Source organism: Zalophus californianus, chromosome 5 (assembly GCF_009762305.2).
Source record: "Zalophus californianus isolate mZalCal1 chromosome 5, mZalCal1.pri.v2, whole genome shotgun sequence".
NCBI classification, from domain to species: Eukaryota; Metazoa; Chordata; class Mammalia; order Carnivora; family Otariidae; genus Zalophus; species Zalophus californianus.
Genome location: NC_045599.1, coordinates 33,101,829 through 33,127,589, shown reverse-complemented (window position 1 = coordinate 33,127,589; position 25,761 = coordinate 33,101,829). Strand labels below are relative to the sequence as shown.

Below are 25,761 nucleotides of genomic sequence, written 5' to 3'. Positions count from 1 at the left end.
TTAGTCTAACGTTCCCATTATATTTTAGACACATGCATATACTGGTTGACCACTTCCTTACCTTTATCTTTGACATGGTCACCGCACCTCCCACTACCCTGGTTAGCTTAGCAGTGACATAATAAAAATAAGAGTAAGGAAACCCAGGACATTCTGGCCTGCATAATGCTGCTTCTGACGCAAAGTATTACAGTCAGGGTTGTGAAATAGCTCTGCAGCCCATGTTGTAAGTAAAATCTGAGAAACTGTAAAAGTCCTGATTCTTGCACAGAAATGACAATTTTGGTTAGATAGTGGTTCCTGAAACAAGAAGGAAGAATAGTGGCAAGGGAACTGGTAGGAGGTGACTGTGACATTCTGCAGTTCGCTGAGTTTTGGGACTCTGATGAGAAAATGTTTTGGAGGAGTTCCCATGATTGAGGAGGTTTTACTCTGCCTATTGAAGATCATTTTTTCCATAGCATGGGTGGTAACTGGTAGGCACTTGGCTGAATGTCCACGTTTTGCCCTGAGTACTTCATTTTTGAGTTGGTACCATTGTGGATATGATGGGAGCCCCTCTTTGGAGGTGATGTCAGGTGGACACTATTATATGATAGTGATTCTATTCTGTTTCGGTGGAGAGAGAAGGGCAGGTGAGAGCAGAGCCAGTGATGGGATGTTTTTTTATACGTTAAACAAGAATTATACTCAGTGCGGGCATAGCTCAAAATTTAGACTCCATTAAGAAATTAGTTTTTTATTTTGTAGTGAGATATAGCATTTATAAAAATAAACCTTAAAATAACATATAGCTTAATAAAAATTGACGTGCACCAGAGGCTCTCCCATTCTTTTCTCCCCCTAATCACAATGCCATTCCTGCCCCTTCCCATAGCTACAACCCTAACTTTTGTAGTAGGTATTTCTTTTTCCTTTTAAGTTTTCATTTAAATTCCAGTTAGTTAACATACAGTGTACTGGGGCGCCTGGGTGGCTCAGTTGGCTAAGCATCTGCCTTCTGCTCAGGTCATGATCCCAGGGTCCTGGGATCGAGCCCCATGTTGAGCCCCACGTCGGCTTCCTGCTCAGCGGGGAGTCTGCTTCTCTCTCTGCTCCTCCCCTTGCTCGTGTTTTCTCCCTCTTTCTCAAATAAATGAAATCTTCAGAAAACAAAACAAAACAAAACAAAACCATACAGTGTACTATTAGTTTCAGGTGTACCATATAGTGATTCAGCACTTCTATACATCACAGGCTCTCATCATAAGTGCACTCCTTAATCCCCATCACTGGTTTAACCCATCCCTTCACCCACCTCCCTTCTGGTAACAATCCGTTTGTTCTTTATAGGTAAGAATCTGTTTCTTGGTTTGCCTCTTTTTCTTTTTTTTCCTTTTGCCTATTTGTTTTTTTCTTAAATTCCATATGTGAGTGAAATCATATGGTATTTGTCTTTCTCTGACTTATTTTGCTAGCATAATACTCTAGCTCCATCCGTGTCATTGGAAATGGCAACATTTTCATTCTTTTTTTTTTTTTTAAGATTTTATTTATTTGACAGTAAGAGACACAGCGAGAGAGGGAACACAAGCGGGGGGCGGGGTGGGAGAGGGAGAAGCAGGCTTCCCGCTGAGCAGGGAGACCGATGTGGGGCTCGATCCCAGGACCCTGGGATCATGGCCTGAGCCGAAGGCAGATGCCCAACGATTGAGCCACCCAGGCGCCCTATGGCTGAGTAGTATATACCACATCTTTATCCATTCATTGGTTGGTGGACATTTGGGCTGTTACTGTAATTTGGCTATTGTAGATAATGCTGCTATAAGTGTCAGGGTGCATATATCCCTTTGAATTAGTATTTTTTTTATTCTTTGGGTAAATACCCACTTGAGCAATTGCCAAATTGTAGAGTAGTTCTATTTTTAACTTTTTGAGGAACCTCCATAGGGTTTTCTAGAGTAACTGTGCCAGTTTGCATTCCCACTAACATTGCATGAAGGTTCTTCTTCTTCTACATCCTCGACAACACCTATTGTTTCTTGTGTTGTTGATTTTAGTCATTCTGACAGGTGTGAAGTGATCTCTCATTGTTTTGATTTGCATTTCCCTGATGATAAGTGATATTGAGCCTTTTTTAATATGTCTGTTGGGATGTCTATATGTCTTTTTTAGAAATATGTCTATTTATGTCTTCTGCCTATCAATTGGATTATTCATTTTTGGGGTGTTGAGTTTTATAGGTTCTTGATTTATTTTATCTTAATTATTTATTTTAGAGAGGGAGAGAGCACGTGCCTGAGCAGGGAGTGGGGCGGGGAGAGAGACAGAGAATCCCAAGCAGACTCCCTGATGAGCACCAAGCCCAGTGCTGGACTCAGTCTCACAACCCCAAGATCATGACCTGAGCTGAAATCAAGAGTCAGGTACTTAACCGGCTGAGCCTCTCAGGCGCCCCAGCTGCCTTTTACTTTTTTTTTTTTTTTAAGATTTTATTTATTTATCTGATGGAGAGAGACACAGCGAGAGAGGGAACACAAGTAGGGGGAGTGGGAGAGGGAGAAGCAGGCTTCCCGCTGAGCAGGGAGCCGGATGCAGGGCTCAGTCCCAGGACCCTGGGATCATGACCTGAGCCGAAGGCAGATGCTTAACGACTGAGCCACCCAGGCGCCCCATTGGCTGCCTTTTACTTTTGTTGATAGTTTCCCTCTTTGTGCAGAAGCTTTTTTTTTTAATGTAGTCCCAATAGTTTATTTTTGCTTTCATTTCCCTTGCCTCAGAAGACATAATCTAGAAAGAAGTTGTTATGGCTGATGTTAAACAAGTTACTGCCTTTGTTCTCTTCTAGGATTTTTATGGTTTCACGTCTCACCTTTTGGTGTTTAATCCATTTTGAATTTATTTTTGTGTATAGTGTAAGAAAGTGGTCTAGTTTCATTCTTTTGCTGGTAGCTGTCCAGTTTTCCCAACGCCATTTGTTGAAGAGATAGTCTTTTCCCGTTACATAATCTTTCTTGCTTTGTTGAAGATTAATTGACCATATAATTGTGGGTTCATTTTTGGGTTTTCTATTTTGTTCCCTTGATCTGTGTGTCTATTTTGGTGCCAGTACCATACTGTCTCGATGACTACAGCTTTGTAGTATAACTTGAGGTCCGGAATTGTGATGCCTCCAGTTTTGCTTTTCTTTTTCAAGATTGTTTTGGCTATTTGGGGTCTTTTGTGGCTCCATACAAATTTTAGGATTGTTTGTTCTAGCTCTGTGAGAAATGTTAGTATTTTGATAGGGATTGCATAAATGTGTAGATTGCTTTGGGTAGTAGGGACATTTTAACAATATTTTTGCAGTCCATGAGCATGGACTGTCTTTCCATTTCTTTGTGTCTTTAATTTCTTTCATCAGTGTTAGGTTTTCAGAATACAGGTCTTGTACCTCTTTGGTTAGGTTTATTCCTAGGTATCTTACTGTTTTTGGTGCAATTGTATTTTCTTTTCCTTTTTTTAACTGCCTATATATACCTCCCCTCAACAGTGTAATTTACTTGTTTGTTTTTGCACTTTATATGAACAAAATCACTGTATATATATTTTTTGCCTTCTTTCGCTCAACATTGTGAGATATATCTGTGTTACTCAAGATTGTGATTTGTTTGTTTTCATTCCATTATGTAGAGTTACCACAGTTTATCTTCGTAGGCAGTCCATTTTTATTCTTAACAAGTCAAGATGTTCTAATAGAGTGTACAGTTTATCTTTTAGTCGTTTGCTGAAGGGAGCTATTTTTCAGAGATCTCTGCTGCTCTGACCCAAGAGACTTGAGTACCAACGTGTATAAAATGTCTATACTCTGCAAATTAGCTTGATGGTGTCCCACCTTCATCTAGGTCACTAGACCCTCTGAGTGGCTTTTTTTGTTGTTGTTGATGTCTTTTATTATTATTATTATTTTAATTTTATTTTTTTGAGAGAAGAGAGTGAGAAAGAGAGAGCACAAGAGGGGGTAGGGTCAGAGGGAGAAGAGACTGCCCACCGAGCAGGGAGCCCGATGCGGGACTCGATCCCAGGACTCTGGGATCATGACCTGAGCCGAAGGCAGTTGCTTAACCGGCTGAGCCACCCAGGCACCCCATGTCTTTTATTATTAACCCATATACAGTTACTTGTCTTCTGGTTTGTTGAAGCAGTAAGTCAGACAACATTTGCCACAATAATGTCTGTCGAAGTGGCTAGCCATGAAAACTCCAGCACCACACTCATCTGAAGGGTACTCCCGACAAAGGTTACTGATTTTGCCATTCTCATCCACCTTATAGTATTTCAGGACGGCCAGTTTCACCTTCTTTCTCTTATGCTTATTCTTCTTGGGAGTGGTATGAGACTTCTTCCTTTTCTTAGCACCACCACGAAGTCTTAACACAAGATGAAGAGTGGACTCCTTTTGAATGTTGTAGTCAGACAAAGTGCGTCCATCTTCCAGTTGCTTGCCAGCAAAGATCAACCTCTGCTGATCAGGAGGAATTCCTTCCTTATCCTGAATCTTGGCCTCTACATTTTCTAGTGTATCCGAGGGCTCAGCCTTGAGAGTGATGGTCTTCCCTGTAAGGGTTTTCATGAAAATCTGCATCTTGGCAGCAGTTCCACCACAGATGGCGGATCGGAAAGGAAAGCTGCTTTTATTTTTTTAATTAAAAAAAAGTAATAATGGCAAGTTAGTAAATTCATCTCTTTTCTATGTTTTGACTTGGAGAGTAGCGAGTGATGTTTCTCTTGCTGTCCCATGCTTTATGATTTCAGGTATGAATACTTCTCTCTTTATAGTGTTTATTTGTATTCTCAACATTTGTAAAAATGGATGTTTGTTTTAAAATAGTTTTTAGTTATTTAAGACTTAAATCTAAAAGAGCCTGATGGTTGGAAGCCCTAGAGTTTATAGTGAACTATATATGTTCTCTATGTCCTGGTGTCTTAAGGCTTAATGTAGCTGCATAATCTTATTCTTTGGCTTTTAGAGAAGAATAGGCATGAGTCTGAAAAAGCCCAATACGTGCTTTTTCTGGTTGAGTATTCTTTATTGGTTATTATCAATATTTTCAATGCTTTGGTCAATGTATATGTGTTATGATCCAAGTGCTAATATTTACCCAAATGTAAACTGTGATATATTTCACTTCCTTATTAGAAATATTAAAAAAAAAAAAATTCAGCTCAGGGATGCCTGGCTGGCTCAGTTGGTATAACATGTGACTCTTTATTTCAGGGTTGTCAGTTTGAGCCCCACATTGGGGGTAGAGTTTACTTAAAAAATAATATTTCAGCTCTGGTGAGAACTTAGATGTGATGACCATTTCAAATAGATTTGCCCTGTTAACTAGACAGTCTTCCTTATTTGTAAAATATATATTACAAATATTTTACACATACATCTCTCTGATTTCACCTATTGACTGATATGTGTGTCTTCATTCTATGATTAAGGTAAAAGAAGGATTTGCATTCCCGTTAGACTTGAGTTTAGCTTTCTGCATCTTGAGTCCATTAATTCTTTATTCTAGAATGCATTCCCAGGGTGCCTTGATTTCCTCCTTGGAATATTTGTCTATACCCACACCAGACTATCCCTTTCAGTGCTTCAGAGGGTTGTTGACTGACCTCAGGTTTCACTGTGCTTTATATGGTCTGACTTTTCTTGGTGCCTAGCCGTGAATATTTGTCTTTATCCCCCTCCCTCCCATGCCTGAGAGTTCCTGCGGTCACTTTCAGCCTGTCTAGAAAATGATTTCTTTCAATGAGGTAGACTTTGAATTTTCTTTCCTGTTATTGCATACCTCCCTGCTCTTGTATCTAGATGGTAAGGGGAAGTTAATCAGTATATTTTCTTTACCTGAGATTCTGACTCTAGTCAGTCCTTACAGCACAGGTCTTCCCTAACCTGAAGTAATAGATACTGGCCAGAGGAAGTGAGTTGTTCGATACTCAGTGTGGACAGGCCACACCTGTATTAATGAGCACACACTGCATGTCAGCTCAAAAGAACAAGATCCATACTGATATTTGAACCATAAATAGAGATCTCCAAGTCTCCTAGATTTACAACAGAGCATTCATTACCCTAGATTCCTTTTTTTTTTTCTTTTTTAAAGATTTTATTTATTTGACAGAGAGAGACACAGCGAGAGAGGGAACACAAGCAGGGGGAGTGGGAGAGGGAGAAGCAGGCTTCCCGCTGAGCAGGGAGCCCGATGCGGGGCTCGATCCCAGGACCCTGGGATCATGACCTGAGCCGAAGGCAGATGCCCAACGGACTGAGCCACCCAGGCGCCCCATTACCCTAGATTCCTAATATAAATACCTTCTCCTGAGTTAGGAGTTTTGAATTCTAGCTCTTGCTGTACTCTAAGCTTCAGCGTCCTCATCTGTAAGATGAGAGGTTGGATTAGAAGATACCTATGGGCACTTCTGTTAAATTTATCGTTATAACCTTGGTATTCTTCTGAAATGACACTTGCGGAGCAAAAATCCTCCCTTACAAAAAAAGACGAAAGGAGGCAAAACAAAACAAAAACCAGTTTCCTTTCATGTCCAGTTTTAATTTAAAAAGTTAATTGGAATCCTTTTCTCTGAAGGTAAAATAAAAGTAGTTGTTTGCCTGCAGCTTTGCCATTTAAAATGTAATAAAAGGTAACAACAGGGGCTCCTGGGTGGCTCAGTCGTTAAGCGTCTGCCTTTGGCTCAGGTCATGATCCCAGGGTCCTGGGATCAAGCCCTGCATCGGGCTCCCTGCTCGACGCGGGAAGCCTGCTTCTCCCTCTCCCACTCCCCCTGCTTGTGTTCCCTCTCCCGCTGTGTCTCTCTCTGTCAAATAAAGAAAATAAAATCTTAAAAAAAAAAAAATAAAAGGTAACAACATCTTTTTTGATACCTTTGTAGTAGTTGCTCAAATTACTGAAATCACAGATGTGCTTGTGATGGCTTAAGGTAGTATATTAGGTATCCCCTGTTTTAGAGATACTTTTAGATGGAGCTGTATTATTAATCCCACATACATAAAATAACATACCCAGGAAGACATCATTTTACTCATTTATAGTGCTTTATACTGTCTTATAAAATATGTCATACTTAGAATAGTGGCAAAAAATGTTTAGGAAGTGTTATTATAAATTCCTGAATGTACATGGACATTTTATCTTACTAAACAATAAAGTGTATTTTTATGAATTTTAATCCGCTGCTGCAGATAGTTCTACTTTACCATTTTTATTTTTTCATTTTTCAGAGAATTTTTAGTATGTTACTTCATTTATAAATAGAGTGTCTGTGGTGGTGCTGTCTTCCTAATTTTGATTAATTAGAGGAGCTTCTCCTACTTCCCTTTGTCTTACTTGCAGATCTTTCATCTTTCACCAGCATAATAAAAATATTTGAATTCCATCACTATTCATGAAGCCATTCTTTTGGGTACATAACTATCTTGTGGGGGAATTCTTCCAAAATGGACACAGATGCATTTTACTCCTAACTTTTGTGTAAAACAACTTAGTTCATTTTATTCTGCTCTTATTTTTAAGAAAACACATGTGAGGGTGGAACAGTCCTCCAGATCAGGAAGCATTATCGGTTTCCACTGATGTTTTATATGTACTCTGTTTTTATGTGAGACTCTAAAAGCTCCAACTCTGCATGATGCTATAAAGACATGGAAAATGATTCTTTCTTAGGGTTGGAGGAAGTGATGACTAGTGTTTTTTTGCTGGTAGTATCTGATAATCCCCCCTCCCTTTAGCTATTCTAGGCATGTTTAGTTGTCAGGCGTTGTCGGACTAAATTGCTAAAAATAATAAATAAGGGGGAGGCTGTTCTAAGGCCAGCTCTTGCCACTGTCTGTAATCTGTTTAATTTAGTTCCTAGGGAGAAAGGGCAAAAGGAACATGGTGCCATTCTCATTGAATGGATTTTTTGTTTAAAGTGCTGACAAGAACATTGTTTGAGCTCTCCTTTTTCCCAAGCCCCAATGGGCTCACGCACCCACATCCACTTGCAGTGTAGAGCCAGCGCTGGGGGCCTCAAAGAGCATGCTCCACTCAGTAGTTATGCTAGAGGTTAACCAGGTGATTGTGGTCTTTTGCTGGTCTTTTAATGTGGCTTTTGACAGTGGAAATATGCACTTAGTGTGTGAGAGAGGATGAGAGGGAGAGAATGGTGATTGCAGATGGGGCAGTGAGTGTGAGAATAAAGAAATCTTTCTGTTCAGTCCTTTTCCCTAACTCATTGTTCAGAGAGTCAGGTTGTTTGATGAAATTACCACACGTTTGACTCCAGTATACCTGTGCAATTTTAACCCATAGTGCCCGCATGAAGCTCTGCTTGGATTTGGCTCTTGACCCCTCTTTGCCTTTGTTTTTTTTTCAAATCATAGCAATAACTTTCTCTAAAGTAGACATAGCAATCTAGTACTTGTTTGTAAAGCTGTTGATCATGAAGGAATGATTTAAATGCCTTTCCTGTCCCTTGCTCTGTATTTCCCAGTGGTGGAGTATATGAAAACTAGGACCAAATTTTCAGTTATATTCTGGTATTCTACACTTTGTGTTGACCCACCTGAGGGATTATTGATTTTTATATTCTTAGGTTGCTTAATGATTTTTGTATCTGAAGTCGTATCCAAAATCCAGAACTTTTGGTTTTTTGGCGGCGGGGGGAGGTGGTCTGAACCTGACCACTTTAAACACCAAAGAAAGAAATGGATTGGTTTTATTAGAGATTCTTTGGCGGGAAATGTCTTGGGAAGCCTATGTTAATGTAGAGCCTGGTGTTTACCTAAAGCTCTGGGATCCGAGCACTTGGACACTGTAGGCTTTGGGAATGCTTACTTTTGGACATTTCTTAAGTCACCAACGTGCCCTACTCTCTAATTTAATGAAATCATGATTTTAACTGAACTAAAGGTTCTCAAATATATAATTTAGAACACAGTCTTCAGGATTATCTGTGCTCTATATATATGATAAAGTCTTGCAATTCATGTAGAATGACATATCTGGCAGTGCTTTAAATCTTTAAAAGTAGCTCAAAACAGATGTAATTTGTGCTCCAGAAATTTGTAAAGAAAAACTTCACTTTTTGTTCAGAACCTGGGCTTTCTTTGGAGTTCAAATTCAAAGCTTTCATTAATGCATACTCTGTCTGCTTTCTTTAGATAAGTGGTGAAGAGAAATAAAAGAGAAAGAAGGAGCTTCTGATTGTAGAGTTGAAGCCTTAAACTGGATCAAGTTTCAAACTGAACTATAAAATATCGATTGCCATAAACTTTTAAACTTAGATGCCTTTAATAGGCTGAACTTTTTCACTTAAAACTGGTTTGGGAAGACTAAACAATTCCTGGATTTATGACATAAGGCTTTGGCCAATAATAGTTGTTAGATAGGCCAGAAGAAGTATATGCATATTTTTAAAAAGGCATTATTAAATGTTTGCTGAGTGTCTGAATTACACATAGTACTTTGGGATATGTCTTTGGAGGCTTTTTGTTCTTACTTTCATATATTAAGGAACGAACATAGTCTGTTGTATTTGCTATATGCCATGCGCTGGTATATGCAATGAAGACAGAATTGGCGAAGGCCCTGATGGGCATGGAGCTTATATTCTGGTGAATGGGACGGGGCCAGAGATAATAAACAATATAATTTATAAATGCTAAAAAGAAAAATACCTCGGAGTAAGGAGACAGAATGATGGGAGTGTATAAACTGTTTTATATAGTATTGACGGGGAAGGTTTTTCTTTTTTTTCTTTCTTTCTTACAGGGAAGGTTTTTCTTATAGGGTGATATTTGAGCAGTAGCCTGAAGGGAGTGAGGGAGCAAGCTACATGTACATCTGGGAGAAGAGGACTCCAAGCAGAGGGACTAGCAAATATAAAAACCTGTAGGTGAGAGAGTAATTGACCAGTTGGGAGAATAGCAAGGAGGCCAGTTCAGCTAGAGCTGAGTGAGGTAGAGAAGAAATCAGGGAAGGGTCCAGGAGTAGATTATTATATAGGGCTTGCAGGCCATATTAAGGATTTTGGATTATGCTCTGGAATTGGGAGTTCGGGGATGGTTTTGAACAGATGAATGACGTGATCTGATTCATATTTTGATGGGACCAGACTGGGTACTATATTGAAAATAGATTAGGGGCGGCTGGGTAGCTCAGTCAGTTAAGTGTCTGACTCTTGATTTTGGCTCAGGTCATGGTCTCGGGGTCCTGGGATTGAGACCTGTGTCGGACTCTGTTTTCAATGGGGAGCCTGAGATTCTCTCTCCCCCTCTGCCGCCCCAAATTAAATAAATAAATCTTTTTTTAAAAAGGTAATAGATTATAGGGGACAAAGGTGTAAGCATGGAGATTTGTTAGGAGGTTGTTGCATTATCCAAGTGAGAGATTGATGGTGGCTTGGACCAGGGCAGTGCCAGTGGAGGTGGTCAGCTTCTGGATATATTTGAAGGTAAAGCCAAATACAGTTGGGTGTGGGGATGAAAGAGAGGACTCAAAGTTTTGGTCACTCCTTTCTCCCATGTGTATCATTCATTCTCCTCTTGGAGAGATCTGGAATGGGTTTATGGGAGAGGGGTCATTTCACCTGGACCTCGAAGATCAATTAGAATTTTGTTTGCTTAGGGCTGGGGCAGAGGAGAGAACATTTCAGATCAAAGAAATAGTGAGGACAAATGTCTGGAAGTGGAGTGGTAAAGGAGGTTGGGGTGAGAAATGAGGCTAGAGAAGTCTAAGAGAACAGAGTTAAGGCTAAAATGAATGAAACCCGCATTGTTTCTACTCACTTTGTGTAAATACTACTTGTTTTGGGCAAGTAGTTATTCCCAGTGCCAATGCTATTCATTTAGTGTGGTTTCCACATAGCATTCCATGTGTACTGGCTCCACGAAGATTCCACATGTTTACGGGAACACATGTGCCATTGGTAATTCTTTGGTCAGTTTTTCCTTGTTGATACTCAAGTTTCAAAAGTAGTTTTAAAAGCAAATTGAAAGTTTGGTTTGTGATACCCAAGTAGAGATACTGAATAGATAGTTGGATATATGAGTCTGGCATTCCAGGCTAGTGAAATACAATTGAGAATTACCTATAAATGGTCAGTTTATAGGTGTCATTTAAAGTTATAGAACTGGATTAGGTCAACTAAGGAGAAAAGGTAGCTAGAGAAAGAATGAATGAGAGTCATGGACTAAGCCCAGCAGCACTGCAGGGCACTGCAGCAGGGTGTAAAGCTTTTTCCAAAGGTGTGGACAGTGTGTAGTGTGAGTCCAGAGAACTAAGTGAATGCCCATATGGGCAAGCCTGTGCTGAGAAGGGGCCACTCTCTCCATTGTGAGGAGACTGTTCATGCCCTTGGTTTTGTGGTGGCAGCCGGAGCTGTCAGCTCAGTTAGACTTGGGTTGCAAATGCTTTTTGTGGCCTTCTCTTCCTCATACTGACCCTGGAGCTAGGCGAGCCTGGTCTACTGAGGGAAACAGGTTTGTTCCCTCAGGGAGGGGTTGCTGGAGGTAGAGGCCGGCACCAGGTTAGGCTCAGAGCTGAGCCCTCTGTCCATGGGACTGTACTGCAGGGAGTGGTTGAACACAGTTCATTTAGAGCACAGGAGATAAGCAGCCCTGCTATGCATCTGTGGTACCTTGAGTCATAGTTGAGGGAGGTGGGTATTTACATGGGTGAAAGCAAACATGCCTACTAGTTTTGAACTAGTTTTGAAGGTTGAAAGTTTTTCCTAAAGGGATTTTATAATAAACCGTACTTTCCTCATACACGCTCTCACATATGCACACACCTAAATATGTGCACTTTCCTACCCTCTTTCAGTATATATTAAGAAAAGCTTTAACCTTTAGAATTTTTTTTAGTTCATCTTGAAGATTTTTAGCAAGTAGTAGGTATTGCTTTTCTGTGCTTGGATATGTGTAGCATAATGCCTTGGCATAATAATTAAGAATATGAACTCTGGAATCAGATGAATATGAATTAGAACTCCAGCCCTGTTGCTTACTACATGTTAGGTAAATTACTTAGTGTCTATAAGCCTAAATCCGCTCTTCTATAAAATGGCAACAACAGTGTTGATGGAGAGGGGCAATAAATAATCTTTTTATTATCTGCCTAAGTATGGAGCCAACTGAAAGTTAGGCAGATTGAGAAAAAAAATTTTATATATTTTCCCTTTATTAGTTAAAGATAAGGTTGAAAAATGTGGCTTCAATGTGCAGCGATAACAGCATTTTCTGAAACTGATCCAGAATTAGGCATCCTGAGGAGACTAATTTACCCAGCAAATCTCTCCAAGTGTGGGACAACCACATGTCTCTTTCTGCAGAGGCACGCTGATACTGTAAAACAAAGGAAGAAAATGTGTACCTTTTCAAGCAGGCAGATCCTGGCAAAGCAGAAGGAGCTGAGCGATACTGCTTTTTCCCAAACACGCCAGTCAGAAAAACCACTAGTCTTCCTGAGAGTAGATTGAGGTCAGGGCTATAGCTGATGAATACCAGAAGTGAGGAGGATAAGCATTTCTCCCTTAAAAAATACTACCTTTTTAAAAATTTTTGTAACCTCTGTACCCAGTGTGGGGCTTGGACTCATGACCCTGAGATCAAGAGTCTCATGTTCTACCAACAGAGCCAGGCAGGTGCCCCCTCAAAATACCTACCTTTTAACATAATACATGTAAATCACTTGACATTGTGCCTGTAAATACTCAATAAGTACAAGATTTGTTGTTTGTGTATGGTGGATGCTCAGGAGCTACTTACTGATTGAGCACATTGCCACCAAATGTTTATAAGATAAAGGTTTTTTTTTTAATAAAAAAAATTGAAGATACACATATATACAAGGCTAACTTAACAAACACCTGTGTACTCACTACCCAGAATTAACAAGTGTTAGCATTTTGTAATACTTACTTTTTTGTTATTTTATATAAAATAGTACTAATGAAATTGAAATCTCCTTTGTAACTTCCCTTCCAAGCCCACCTCAATTTTATTCCCATTCACCAGAAGCAACTACTGTCAGGTTTTTGGTGTGTATCTTTCCATTCCATGTTTTATGGCATCTTATATTTAACAAATGACATCTTATTGTTTGCATCTTTCAGTAACCTTTTTTTGTTTTTGTTTTTGAGCTCTACCCACACTAATATGTAGTTCACTCATTTAAACTGCTCTAGGGTATTCCATAAGAACATAAAACTTTCTGTATTTTATGCAAAGGACCCATTGTCTATACCTTCGGTATATACCATGTGAGTGTAGCCAAAGGACCCAGTGACTTCTTCCATGTGTAGCATAAATACAGCCATTGGTAGGGCTAGTTGATGGGCTCAAGGGCGCAAGTGCCCCCAGGACAGTGATGTCTGCTGCTCTTATTTCCTAACAGCCATGGATTCTGTGGTGAAGCCATCTCATAAATTTCATGGCCTCTGCCTGTGTTTTACTTATTTTTTATTTTTAAAGATTTTATTCATTTACTTGACAGAGAGAAAGACAGCGAGAGAGGGAACAAGCAGGGGGAGTGGGAGAGGGAGAAGCAGGCTTCCCGCTGAGCAGGGAGCCCAACGCGGGGCTCGATCCCAGGACTCTGGGACCATGAACCGGGCCGAAGGCAGATGCCTAACGACTGAGCCACCCAGGTGTCCCGTCTGCCTGTCTTTTGAAAATGGAGATCAAGTATCCTTCTTAGAGCCAGAACCAGAATCAGTCAGGGAAAGTGAGGAAGCTGATTGGGAACCCGGGTTTCTAGATTCCAACGACGATATTCACTTTTACTCTGAAAAAAATGAGGGTTCCTATACTGTGGTTGGATATTCCTAGTAGCTGGGCCTTCTAATAAGTTAGTGGTCCTTTTCTTAGGAAATGGTAAACCTCCTAAATGCCAGCTCTTTGAGTAAAAAGATTGTAAGTGGTTTCTGAGAGACCTAGCATCTGGAAATTGAAGAAAGGGCAAAATGAAAACCACCCCTTGAATCATATTTGCAAAGAGAAGTGTGCCAAGTGATCTCTTATTATTCCAGTGTCATTATAAATTTAATTGGTGTTATGTCAGCTACTTAAATCAGAGCTAATAGCATATGAAACTCCATTCTGTTTGTACCCGTTCCATGGTAACTTGGGTGTGTGTAGAGTTGGGACAAGCGGCAGCTGTGACGTCTGGTCTGTAGAGTAATTTCATCATGGTATGAGCTTCTGGATCACCCTGGATGGAGAGGTGTCACTGGGTGATGTGAGCTGACCTCCCGGTGCCCTTCAGAACACAGCGAGCAATGGGAGCAAAGACCCAAGGTTGCTTATCTCACCTAGAGTTTAGCTTAGAGTTCGAGAACAGTAGTAATTCCTTGGTGATACTGAGAGGTATAACTATTAGTTTTCCTCTTGTCTTTCTTAATGAAAAGAAAGCCAATTTGGGGGGAAAGCTTTATAAATAACTCTTTGATACTGGAGTATATTTGTAGTTCTCCAATTATGCCCTCTGCTGACCTAGACAAATGAGCAGAGGAGGTGCCTATGAGTCACGAATCTGTGCTTGTGGTGGCTTTGAGCTCTTGTTTTCACTGTCTCCCGTTCCTTTTACGGGTTTCCGGTTGCCGTATCTCTATTTTTTTAGTTGTATAAATATGTTCCTCGATTGGAAAGTAGTAATGTGATCACATAGAAATTTCCTCACCCTTGTTTGTTCATTGGCTCTCCCAGAGTACCTAATTAACTCATTAATCTAAATGTTTAGTGCTTACACTGGTAACATTAAAGTTAGTTTTCAGAAATTAATACGTCAATTTATTTTACCTTGGCCAGTTTGTGTGTAATTTTCTGAGTTTTGGGTGGAGCAAAGACTGATTTGCTGTGAAAATAATTCATTAGGAGCTTGCCTTGCCATGCCTGTTTTTAAAATTTATTTAGTAATTTTGGAGAGAGAGCACGAGCAGGAGGGGCATGAGGGGCAGAAGGAGAGGGAGAGGGAGAAAGACTCTCAGGCCGACTCTGCCGAGTGCGGAGCCCAACGCTGGGCTCGACGCAGCGCTGAATCTCACGCCCGGAGCTGAACCCAAAAGTTGATGCTTAACTGACTGCGCCAGCCAGGCGCCCCACCATGCCTGTTTTTAAACACAGGGCTTTCATGTCCTGTCTTTTCTCCTTGTGGTACAGCATTTTGAGAAGACCAGGAATTCTTTTTTATTTCTAATTGAGGTGAAGTTTATGTAACATAAAATTCGCAGTGTTGTGCAGCCATCCCCACTTGATTCTGATTCTAGAACACATTCACCCCCCCCACCAAAGAAACCCTTATCCATTAAGTAGTCACTGGTCATTTCCCCTCTCCCCCAGCACCCAGCAGTCTTTAATCTGTTGTCTGTCTGTATAGTTTTGCCTGTTCTGATGTTCTTATAAATGGATCATACAGAGTGTGGTTTTTAGTATCTGGCTTCTCTCACTTAGCTCCATGTTCTCAAGGTTCATCCATGTTGTAGCATGCATCAGAACTTCATTCCTTTTTATGACCGAAGAGTATTCCCTTGTATGGTATATCCCATTTTCTCAGTTGATGGGCATTTGGGTTGTTTCCAGTTTTTGGCTATTATGAATAATGCTGCTGTGAACATTCAGAAGTTTTTGTTTGGACACCTGTTTTGATTTCTCTTGAGTATATACGTAGGAGTGGAGTTGCTGGGTCATGTGGCAGTGTTATCTTTTAACTTCTTAAGTAACTGCCAAACTGTTTTCCACAGCAACTGCATCATTTTACATTCCCACCAGCAGTATATCGGAGTTCTGATATCTCCACATCTTTGCCGACACTTATTTTCTGGTTTTGATTATATATAGTCATCCTGGTGGGTAGAAAGTAGTATCTCATTGTGCTTTTTTAAAAAAAAAAATTGGGGGGGTATTTATTTGACAGAGAGCTCCTGTGCGAGCGGGGTGGAGCGGAGCAGAGGGGAAGGGGGGCAGGGAAAGACTCTTAGGCAGACTCTGGCCCTCGGCCTGAGTGCCGAGCTCATGAGGGGACTGATCTCAAGACCCAGGGGCATGACTGAGTTGAAACCAAGAGTTGGACGCTCAACCGACTGAGCCAACCCAGGCGCCCTTCATTTTGGTTTTTATTTGCACTTCCCTAAAGACTAATGAGGTTGAACATCTTTTCTTGTGCTTACTGGACATTCATATATCTTTTTTGGAGAAATGTCTGTTCAAGTCCTTTGCCCATCTTTTAATTGTATTCTTCATCTTTGTGGTGGCTTGTAAGAAAATTGAAATTTTTGATTTGCGTGGAGCAGAGAGCAGTACTGCAGTGACTCCACATGCTTGCCTCACGTACCCCCTCCCTGTCTTGTTCTCGCGGTTGAGTCAGGCATACCTCCGCTTCCAGGAATGTGAGGTGTTGCCCCTGCTTCCTCTCTGAGAAGGCACACCCTTTTCCACCTCCCGCTTTATCATGCCTACAGGCCAAACTCCACAGTACACACTATTGATTGGATTCTCTAGCTCTTCTAAGACTAAAGACACACTGAAATAGTAAAAGTTACTTTATTTGCTCATTTGGAAGACTTGTAGAGAGAGAAGTCTCTCTACATTTGGCCAAGAGAGCCATAGAGTTATAAGAAGATTGTAACAGATTCCGCTGCGCTATAAAAAAAATAAGCACAGGGGCGCCTGGGTGGCTCAGCGGGTTAAGCGTTAAGCGTCTGCCTTCAGCTGAGGTCATGATCCCGGGGTCCCGGGACCGCACCCCTTGTTCCCGCACCGCCCCACCCCTCATGTTATCTCTCTCACGCACGGTCTCTGTCTCTCTCGAATAAATAAAATCTTTAACAAAAAAATAAGCACAGTAGTAACTGGGGATTGGAGAGCAATCTGGGGAGCAAATGGGAGGTAAGGAATGGAGGGAGCTACTAAAAACAGTTGGATCAAGAAGTGGTGCTAAGAAGGGAGAGTACCTGCAGGGAATGTGAGGACACGGAAGCGTTTTTTAAATGATTTGCCTCAAGAAGAAAGATTTTGCAGAGGAAAAAAAATTGAAAATTAGGAAAAAAGAAAAAGGCTGACTGCAGCAGTGAAAATTTTGAGAGGGTGAGTGGAGATGGAACCAGTGCCCGAGTGGAAGGGCTGTGTTTTGACAGAAGCAGGGACACTATCCATCTTAACGCTAGGGAGAGAAGAGAGTACCTGTGTAGGCGCGGGTCGTGTAGCGGGAGTGGTAGTGGGGAGAAGGGGCAGTTCTCATGAGACTGCTTGTATGTTCTCAGTGACCTGAGGACGAGAGTGGAGGAGACAGTATAGGAGATTTGAGGAGACCAGATAAAGTATGAAACAGTTATTTTGGAGAACACACGAGTGAACTTATTAAAGAAGTTTAATAGGATACGAGGACAGTGTTGAGGGCCCATTTGAGATTCATGGTCCTGAATTTAAAGTGAAACCATTCCATACATTTAAGTGTTTTTCTTTAACATTCAGGTACAAGCACGAGTAGGCAGATGGTTGGGTTTAACTTGGGTTGGCATTTTGCTGGGCAAGTGCAACGGAGGGAGAGCAGAGCAAAGAAGAAAAGGGATATTTGTAAGGGGTTAATATATAAATGATGGACTGTGCAAGGTTAGCTAGGTGGGATGGGCGGAAGGGAAAGGCCATGGAAACATAATTTGTAACGAACAGCGTGTCATTGAGGGCGCCTGGGGGGCTCAGTCGGTTAAGCATCTGCCGTCGGCTCAGGTCATGATCCCAGGGTCCTGGGATCGAGTCCCGTGTTGGGCTCCCTGCTCGGTGGGGAGTCCGCTCCTCTCTCTCCCTCCGTGTGTGTTCTCTTTCTCTCTCCAGCTCTCACTCTATCTCAAATGAATAAATACAAAAATCTTACAACAAAACAAAACTTGTCATTGAGATGAAGCTGAAGAAATGCTGGAGTTGAGAATTACCAGATATAGCAACCTGGAAAAATACGGAGTAGTGGTGGTGAACCTGAAATTTTGGAGGTGGTGCAGTTGGTGGTGTCGACATGGTGCCTAGGGTATGACGGTGGGTGGGTGGCCGAGGTAGGGTGAAATAAAAATTATGAGGGGAGGGGACACCATGGTATTGGAAAGATCGCCATTCTTGGAGTCACCTTGGGTGGTGCGGCAGTGGTGGAGAGGAAGACTGAGCATTAGCGAATGAGGGACAGTACTCAGGATATTGTAGGTTGTGGCGGCAGGAGGGGGAGAGGCTGGTAAAGCATGATGCCACAAACTTCAAGGACCAGAGTTTGGAGGGAAAGAGAGAAAATGGTTTGGCACTGGGCTGAATGAATGAATAGAAGGATGGATGGATGGACATTTGGGCTTTTATTAGGCAACTTTCATTGAAAGTTAAAAATCTCTGAAATCTCTGCCTGCTGGAATCAGTTCTTTTAAGACTCTCTTTTTTTAAGAACAGACGTTGACAGACTATCTAGCCTGCTGGCCAGATCCACCTTGCTGCTTGTTTCTGTGTTTTTAGAACACAGATATCCCCATTCATTTACACCGCACCCATTAGTTTACACCTTGTCTACGGCAGCTTTTATGCTATGATGGCAGGGTTGAGTAGTTGTGACAGAGACATCCCCACAAAGCCTAAGATATTGAGTGGCCCTTTATAGAAAAAATTCCAGTTTGCCAACTCTCACTTTTGAACAGTGGTTCTCAAAAAGTGTGCTTCGAATCACCCGGAGGGCTGTGAAAGCACAGATTGCTAGGCCCCATCCCTAGAATTTATGATTCAGTGGGTCTGGGTTAAGGCCTGAGATTATGCTTTTCTCACAAGTTCCCAGGAGTTGCTGATGCTGGAAAAATTCCAGGGACCACATTTTAAGAGCCATTGCTTTAGATATTTAAGGCAGTGGTCAGGTTCCTTCTCCTCTTAATCTTTTCTGGGCCACATATCTCTACCTACTTCACTGCTTATCACTTGACATGATTTACTGACATGTCTCATCCCTTTTTAAGCCTGGTGCCCCAAAATGTAATAATGCTTTGGATGTAGCCTGCTCAGCGCAGGCTGAGTAGCAGGCTACTCTCTTTCCTGGATTGTCTGATGGGCTGGGCTTTCTCTGGGACTTAAATGAAGCTCATGTGTTAGGGAGGGCAATAATGGTATTGATCACCCAAACCCCAGGGGGACCAAGGGAAGGAAATAAGAATCCTTCTCTCCCCACCCCTCCCCCAGTATATTTCTGCCATAAGGCATTGAGTCGTGTCGAGGTTTGTCTTGGGCAGATGGAGCATGCAGTCACAGGTGGGATTTGGGAGTCTGACCCCACACAGTAGCAGTGTCAGAGGCTCTTTACAGGTAAGAGACCATCTGGAAGAAAAACAAGGTCAGTGTCCAGCGAAACCACATCTTTTAGCAGGGGACCTTTTGAAAGCAGTTTCTGAAAGTTGCAGAGACAGTAACTTCTTAGATTTCTCCCTAGAGTCTCCTGTTCCATGCCTAAATCTGCTTTCTCATTCTTTGAGCTTGTCTCCCAGACTTGTGTTATAGTTCACAAGTTCCCTTATTGCCTAGTTGTATCCTTTTTTTTTTTTTAAGATTTTATTTACTTATTTGACAGAGTGAGAGAGGACAAGCAGGGGGAGCAGCGGAGGGAGAGAGGGAAGGAGGCTCCCTGCTGAGTTGGGAGCCTGACTCCGACTCCGGGCCCCATCCCAGGACCCCGGGATCACGACCTGAGCCGAAGGCAGACGCCTAACGACTGACCACCTTAATGGTGAAGTGGATGCACCCTGATGAGTTCGCAAGCCGATGTGTGTCTGTGGATCAGTCTCTTAGCTTTCAGTTCCCGGTCAGGCGTGGCCTGTCTTTCCTGCCCCTGGTGAGCGCACCTCACCCGGTCACTGGCACTTGCAGAGCTCTGCCCTGCTTCTGCTTGCTACAGTTCTGCCATCTTGGTCTCATTTCCCTTCCTCACTTCTTCTGTGACTCCTCGTTGCCTTTCTTACTTTCTCTTCCTCCTTTTTCTCTGTGCCTTCGTCACTTTTTACACCCTTCTGCCAAGACATGCCTTCTCAGCCTTCAGTGAATTCTTGGCCTCTTGCTGAACTTCCCCAGTGTGGGCCGCTGGTATCCTCTGGCCATTTTAGAGTTCTGCAGACTCAGAGAGCATGAGACAGTGAGGCTCTGGGTTTTTAATTCGGGAGCTATGGGAGCGACAGTGAGAAGGTGGCCTTTGCTTCACGTGTTTTGATTAACAGTAGAGCTTGAAGTTGGCAGTGGTCTGCAGAAGTTGGCAACCGTGGATTCAGCGTAAGGGAGAAGTGTGTGGCCAGGATGGGTCAAAGTCAGGATTGGAAACATGGGACTCAGAGCAGAGGGTCTCTGAGCACAGATCTCACAGAACATCAGGGGCAGAAGGGAATCGAGATGCCCATTTTACTGCCCCTGTAGCCTGGATTGGAGGCATGGGACAAGCCAGAAGTTCTGCTTTTATCCACCGAATCTCCCCCCAACCCTTCCCCCAGCTCTATTTTACCTGTCTTATTTGTCTTTGAGACAAGAGTTCATTTGAAGAAAAAGCTCTGTGTCTAAAGAATAATAATGGGGGAGTGAGGATACCTGTATTGTCCAAATCCTCATTTTACAAATGGGGAAATAGAGGATGAGAGAGGAAAACTACTTTCTATACCTGAAGAAATGGCAAACAGGAGAGATATTAGAGAAAGAGAGGGAAACAAAGTCCCTAAGGAAAAAAAGTCTATAGAGAGAGCATCACAAGGTGAATTACCTCAGCGGTCTATTTGAGAGATTATGTCATGTCAGGAAAGTTCTAGAGACTTGAGCCTCTTTCCTTCATTGGAGGTCATAAAGGGAACACTGGCCCCTCAGCCTGACTCCCAGAGAGAACCTCAGGCTGATGAGCAATAACTGCAACAATGTCATTTCCCTGGCCATGCTGAGCCCCACAGGAAATCTCAGAATTTCTCTCACTCCAGAACAAGGCCCACAGGAATGTCGCTGCACCCAGAGCTCTGTGGTTTGATTTCACTGGAGAGTTTCCTAGGGGAAAGCTTCTGAGGGAGATTGTTCAGCAAGACAGAAAAATGCTGCAGTGAGGCCATCTCCTGCTGGAAGGTGTGGGTTTGAAAGGCCGCCTGGAGTTTACACAGAAGTCCTAATCCCCTTGTAGCTCACAGCAGCCCTGGCCAAAGCTCCCAGCCCTTTCTCAAGGACTTCCAACTCCAGGACACGGGAGATTGGGACAGTTTGTTTTACAATTTCACAAGTTGATCTCATAAAGGGCTTGACCCTTAGGGCCTGTTCTGTTTGTAGAAGTAAGCCTCTGATTTTCCCAGGCACGTCGGTGAGAGTTGAGAGACCTGTGTTTACCTAGGGGCAGAGGTTACAAGGCATTGCCCCAAACTGAAAATCATCTTGAAGAAGAGGCTCATTTTCTGTCTTTGCCTTCTCTGTTGGTGTTCCTCATTCATTCGTGTTGTGGGGAGAACTGAAAAGCGGTGTGTATACAAGTATATCAGCAGTAAGTCATCATTCCCATCATAAATGTACTTTTATTCAACAGGTATTGAGTTCCTCTCATGTACCAGCCATTTTTCCAGACATTGGGATATCAGCAGACAGAACAAAGTCGTGCCCTTTTGGGCTCCTCTTTCTTGGAAGGGAAGATGAACTGATCCTGCCACTTCCCGTGGGGGCAGGTGCTGTGCAGGAGAATAGGAGCACAGAGCTGCCATAATATTCAAGGCTTTTCCCGCTGAGGTGGCATTTGAGAAAGGCCTGAAGGAAGTAAGCGAGCTAGTACTGTGGGCATGTGGGGAAGAGTTCCTAACAGAGAGCCAAAGGGCAGAAGCCAGGCAGGAGCATGGCTGGCGGGTTGGAGGGGCAACGCCGAGTCGGAGGTGCAGGCCAGTGTGGCTGGAGCTGAGTGGGCGAGAGGGAGTTGAGGTCAGAGTCCGCTGAGAACAAGACTAAAATGGCTTTGCAAAAAGGCTTTAGCCTTTCATTTTGAAATTGGACGCCACTGGAGGGTTTTAAGTGTTCACAGAGGACTCTGAGCACTGTGTGGAGAAGAAACTAATGGGGACCAAAGGGCAGAAGAAAGGAGACCACCGAGGAGGCTATACATTAAGGTCACATTCTGGATACATTTTGAGGTAGTGCATAGGATTTGTTGGTTGATTGGATGTCAGATGTGAAAGAAGGAAGATTCAAAGATGACACCAAAGATTTTGAGCATTTGCAAGAATGGAGTTGTCATTTACAGAAATGGGGAAGATGGGTCCACAGGATTTCTGATGTGACTAGTAGTTTTAGGAAGAAAATGTGGAAATTCAAGGAAGAAAAAATTTGACTTAATCATTGGTTCCTTAATTTTCTGCATCCTTTCTGACAGTCTTGTTTGTATTTGGATCACTTCTACCACAGTTTTCTTGGCTGAAGTACAGGTCCCAGTGTACTAACTTATAGGGACCCTTAGCCAGCCCCCTGTGATTCAGTGTGGTCTGAAAGCTGGGGGCACGGAAGAACTTTGGGGCAGATTCTGTCTCTGGGACATCCCTCAGTTCATGGTTTCCTAGGGCTGCTTAACAAATTATTGCAAAGGCGGTGGGTTTAGAACAACAGAAAATTATTCTCTCACAAGTTTTAGAAGCTAGAAGTCCAAAACCAAGGTGTCATGGGCCATGCTCCCTCCAAAGCCTCTGGGGAAAAACCCTTCCGTTTCCTCCTCCTAGCCTCTGGTGGTTGCTGACCATTCTTGGTCTTCGTTTGCTTATAGATGCGTCCTTCCCTTTCTGCCTCCCATCAGGGGATGGCATTCTGTCTCTGGGTCCCTTTTGTCTTCATGTGGCCTTATAAAGACACTAATCATTAGATTTAGGGCCCACCCTAACTCAGCATGACCTCATTTTAACTTGACCCTATTTTCAAATAAGGCCACATTCACAGGTAATGGGGGGTTAGGATTTCAACGTATCTTTTTGTGAGACAATGCAACGCACATCACATACTCTGATTCAGGTTTGATTATGAAGGTCGTCTTGGCTTAGGTATGTTTGAGGATAAGACAGGAACTATTGAAAAAGTTAGAAAACAGGTCCCTCGGTGCTAGGGACGACCCATCTATTAGGATGAAATGAAAATTTTAATGTGCAATAAATTTACCTAAGCTAATTAAAGATTTAAAGATAGGTTTATTTTGCATTATTTTTTCAAACTTGAAGACCTTAGGTTATGCAGTGTAAAAATCATGAAAAAAAATCATAAAACTGAAACTGGAAGAAGAGACATAGAATGAGGAATTTTAAAGTAAGAATTATAACCTGAATTTGATTGTCCAGAGGCCTGTGCAGTAGGTAGAAAAACTCCAGCTGATGTTCCAAGTTTACAGTTTTGACAATTGGGGCAGCAAGTTGGCAGAGATGGAATGCAAAGGACCCGGGTCCCTGAGCACCAGCACATGCCGCGGGAGCCCAGCCCCGCTTGCCCCACTGGCCTTTTCCTCACATTCCCACAGGGCTGGGAAGGTGCCCAGATGGTTCATGGCACTGGTCTTTAGCTGCTGCTCCCCTGCTGTGCAACATCCAGTACATGGACATTCTTCAGTGGTGTGTCAGGAGTTACTAGTATTTCCCTCTTTAAGTCACCACACGTCAAGTCTAGGGGTTGTTTATCAAAGGAAGTTTAAGTTCCCATTCTGATAGCACAATGATAGGACTGTATCAGGTTTAGCAGCATAATAAATTCCTTAGCAACAGTATACATTCATAGCCACTGTGAGTTTTTATGGAGCTCCTGTTGTTTACAGGTTGGACAGCAGTTGTGTGCAAGTTAGACAGATGGGAGATGAGTAAAGAGATAGGGCTCTTTCTAGCCTTCAGGAAATTCAAAGTTAGGAGACAACAGGAATCAGGGTTCACACAAGAACTGATAAAGATGCCACAACATTGGAGCCAATAGGAAAACTTCCCTAAATGTATGATTTAATAAATAAATAGGGGCGCCTGGGTGGCTTAGTGGGTTAAAGCGTCTGCCTTCGACTCAGGTCATGATCTCAGGCTCCCTCTCCCCCTCCTGCCTGCTCGTTCTCTCTCTCTCTCTCTCTCTGTGTGTGTGTGTGTGTGTGTGTGTCAAACAAAATTTTGAAAAAAAAAAAAAATCTGGACAGAGAGTGGGAGGGATCTGTAGAAGAACACCAGAGACTTTAATAGTGAAGGCCTCAAGCAACAGAGGCCTTCGTTTTGATTTTCCTGCCTCAGTGGTTTGGTTGGGCATCAGTTCCCAAGAAAAACCTGCTCATCTGTTCTCTGGCCCGATATTGCCTGGTTTTCCCCGGTCATCTGGGCACTTCTGTGGTCCCAGTGAATCCACAGCTGCTAGGGTGAAAGGTGTAGGGGTGAGTGAGAAGGGCACTGGTCCACCTGAGCTGCCTGGCTCCGGGCTTTGCGTTACTGCCTGGCTCCAGTGTGGCCCGGTCACATGGACCCTTAGAAAGGGGACTGTTTAGAGTATTCCTCAAAAAGGGAGCCTCATTTCATGTCTCTTAAGTGGGAATGCAGCCACAACTATGTCCTCAGGGCAGGGACCAGTGGTGAAGCCACCATACTTTTTAGGTGACCGCAGGGCAAATAATGTACAGACATCATTTCCTTTGACTAATCTTTTGTAATCCTGGCCCAGATGTGGCTCCTGCAAGTGGTTAAATTTCTTTGTCTAAGTTGAGATTTTTAATTTAGGACCCAGATGGGGTAGGAGGTAAACTTCCAAAAGGTCTCTTTTACTCAGTGTGTCACTGTCCTGGATTCCTGGCAGGCAGCGGTTTCATGAGAAAAGCAGATTTCAGCCTGACGCATCTGCTCGGTGAGACGTGGGGTACAGCTTCTTAGCACTTACGCAGCCTGTCTGCTCACTGGACAGAGCAGAACCCTCTGGTGCCCCGTCCGTTCCGCAGCAGTGGCAGCTCCAGGCGCCTGGCCCAGGCCATGGAAAACCTTGAGAGACAGTCTGTTATGGGGCCAGAGTTGTCCTGGAATTTCCTGGCCTTTGTCTGGTGTAACTTCATGTACTGAGACGCCTGTTTCGAGTGCACTTCCTCCTGGGGGAAAAGCACAGCTGCCTTCCGCAGAGCACTTCTGCTTCCTGCGGCCGAATAACCTCTTCCCCCCTCAGGCCTGTGGGCGGGGCGAGGGCAGCGCTCTGGTCAGGTGTGTGTACCCGGCCCCCATTAGACAGTATGCTACTGGAAGTCACTGGTCACAGAGGAGAAGCCACTACCATCGGCCATAAAAGCTGCATCTGCCGACCTGGCCCACCCCTCCTAACTCTGGTTTCTTTCTCATGCTGCAGCAGAAGAAATCCTATCTGGAGCGGAGTGTGAAGGAAGCGGAGGACAACATCCGGGAGATGCTGATGGCACGAAGGGCACAGTAGGAAATCTCTAGCAGAAGCTTCCTGCTCCCTCCCATTCCTGGCAAGGGCAGAGGGGCCCATGTGGGGAAAGCATCCTCTCTTCTGCCCTGATGGACTTTTTATTTGGATGATCTGGTAACCCTGTGTTTTCTACTTCACCCTGATCCCTTTTCAGATCCCAACTCTTGGATTTTTTATCCTGGCTCTGTCTGCTACCCCTGCCCAGAACACTCTTCTCCCCTGGGGGTGAGTCACCAACTCCCAGGAGAGGGAAGCTGGGAGCCAGGACAGAGGGGAGCTCTGCCCAAGCCTATCACTAGTTATGCTGCTTAGACCAATAAAAGGCGTCTGTTCCCCCA

The 25,761-nt window shown here is 43.1% G+C and overlaps 2 protein-coding genes across 3 annotated transcripts in view; one reads left to right on the top strand and one right to left on the bottom strand.

The window, feature by feature from the left end:
• Positions 1–25,761, top strand: part of PFDN1 (prefoldin subunit 1) — a 68,133-nt gene extending 42,372 nt beyond the window's left edge. For both annotated transcript variants that reach the window (XM_027607109.1, XM_027607110.1), the window contains exon 4: positions 25,340–25,761. In XM_027607109.1, coding sequence (XP_027462910.1) covers positions 25,340–25,423 — 84 coding nt within the window. In that variant the 3' untranslated portion in view covers positions 25,424–25,761. The remainder of the gene's footprint in view (positions 1–25,339) is intronic.
• On the bottom strand, positions 4,109–4,630 carry LOC113929881 (ubiquitin-40S ribosomal protein S27a-like). Its single transcript, XM_035727512.1, has one exon. It carries the CDS (start codon positions 4,601–4,603, stop codon positions 4,136–4,138), a length of 468 nt encoding a protein of 155 aa, XP_035583405.1. The 5' UTR covers positions 4,604–4,630; the 3' UTR covers positions 4,109–4,135.

Coding starts and splice junctions, on each gene's coding strand:
- LOC113929881 (XM_035727512.1), bottom strand. CDS start 4,603: ATGCAGATTTTCATGAAAACCCTTACAGGGAAGACCATCACTCTCAAG.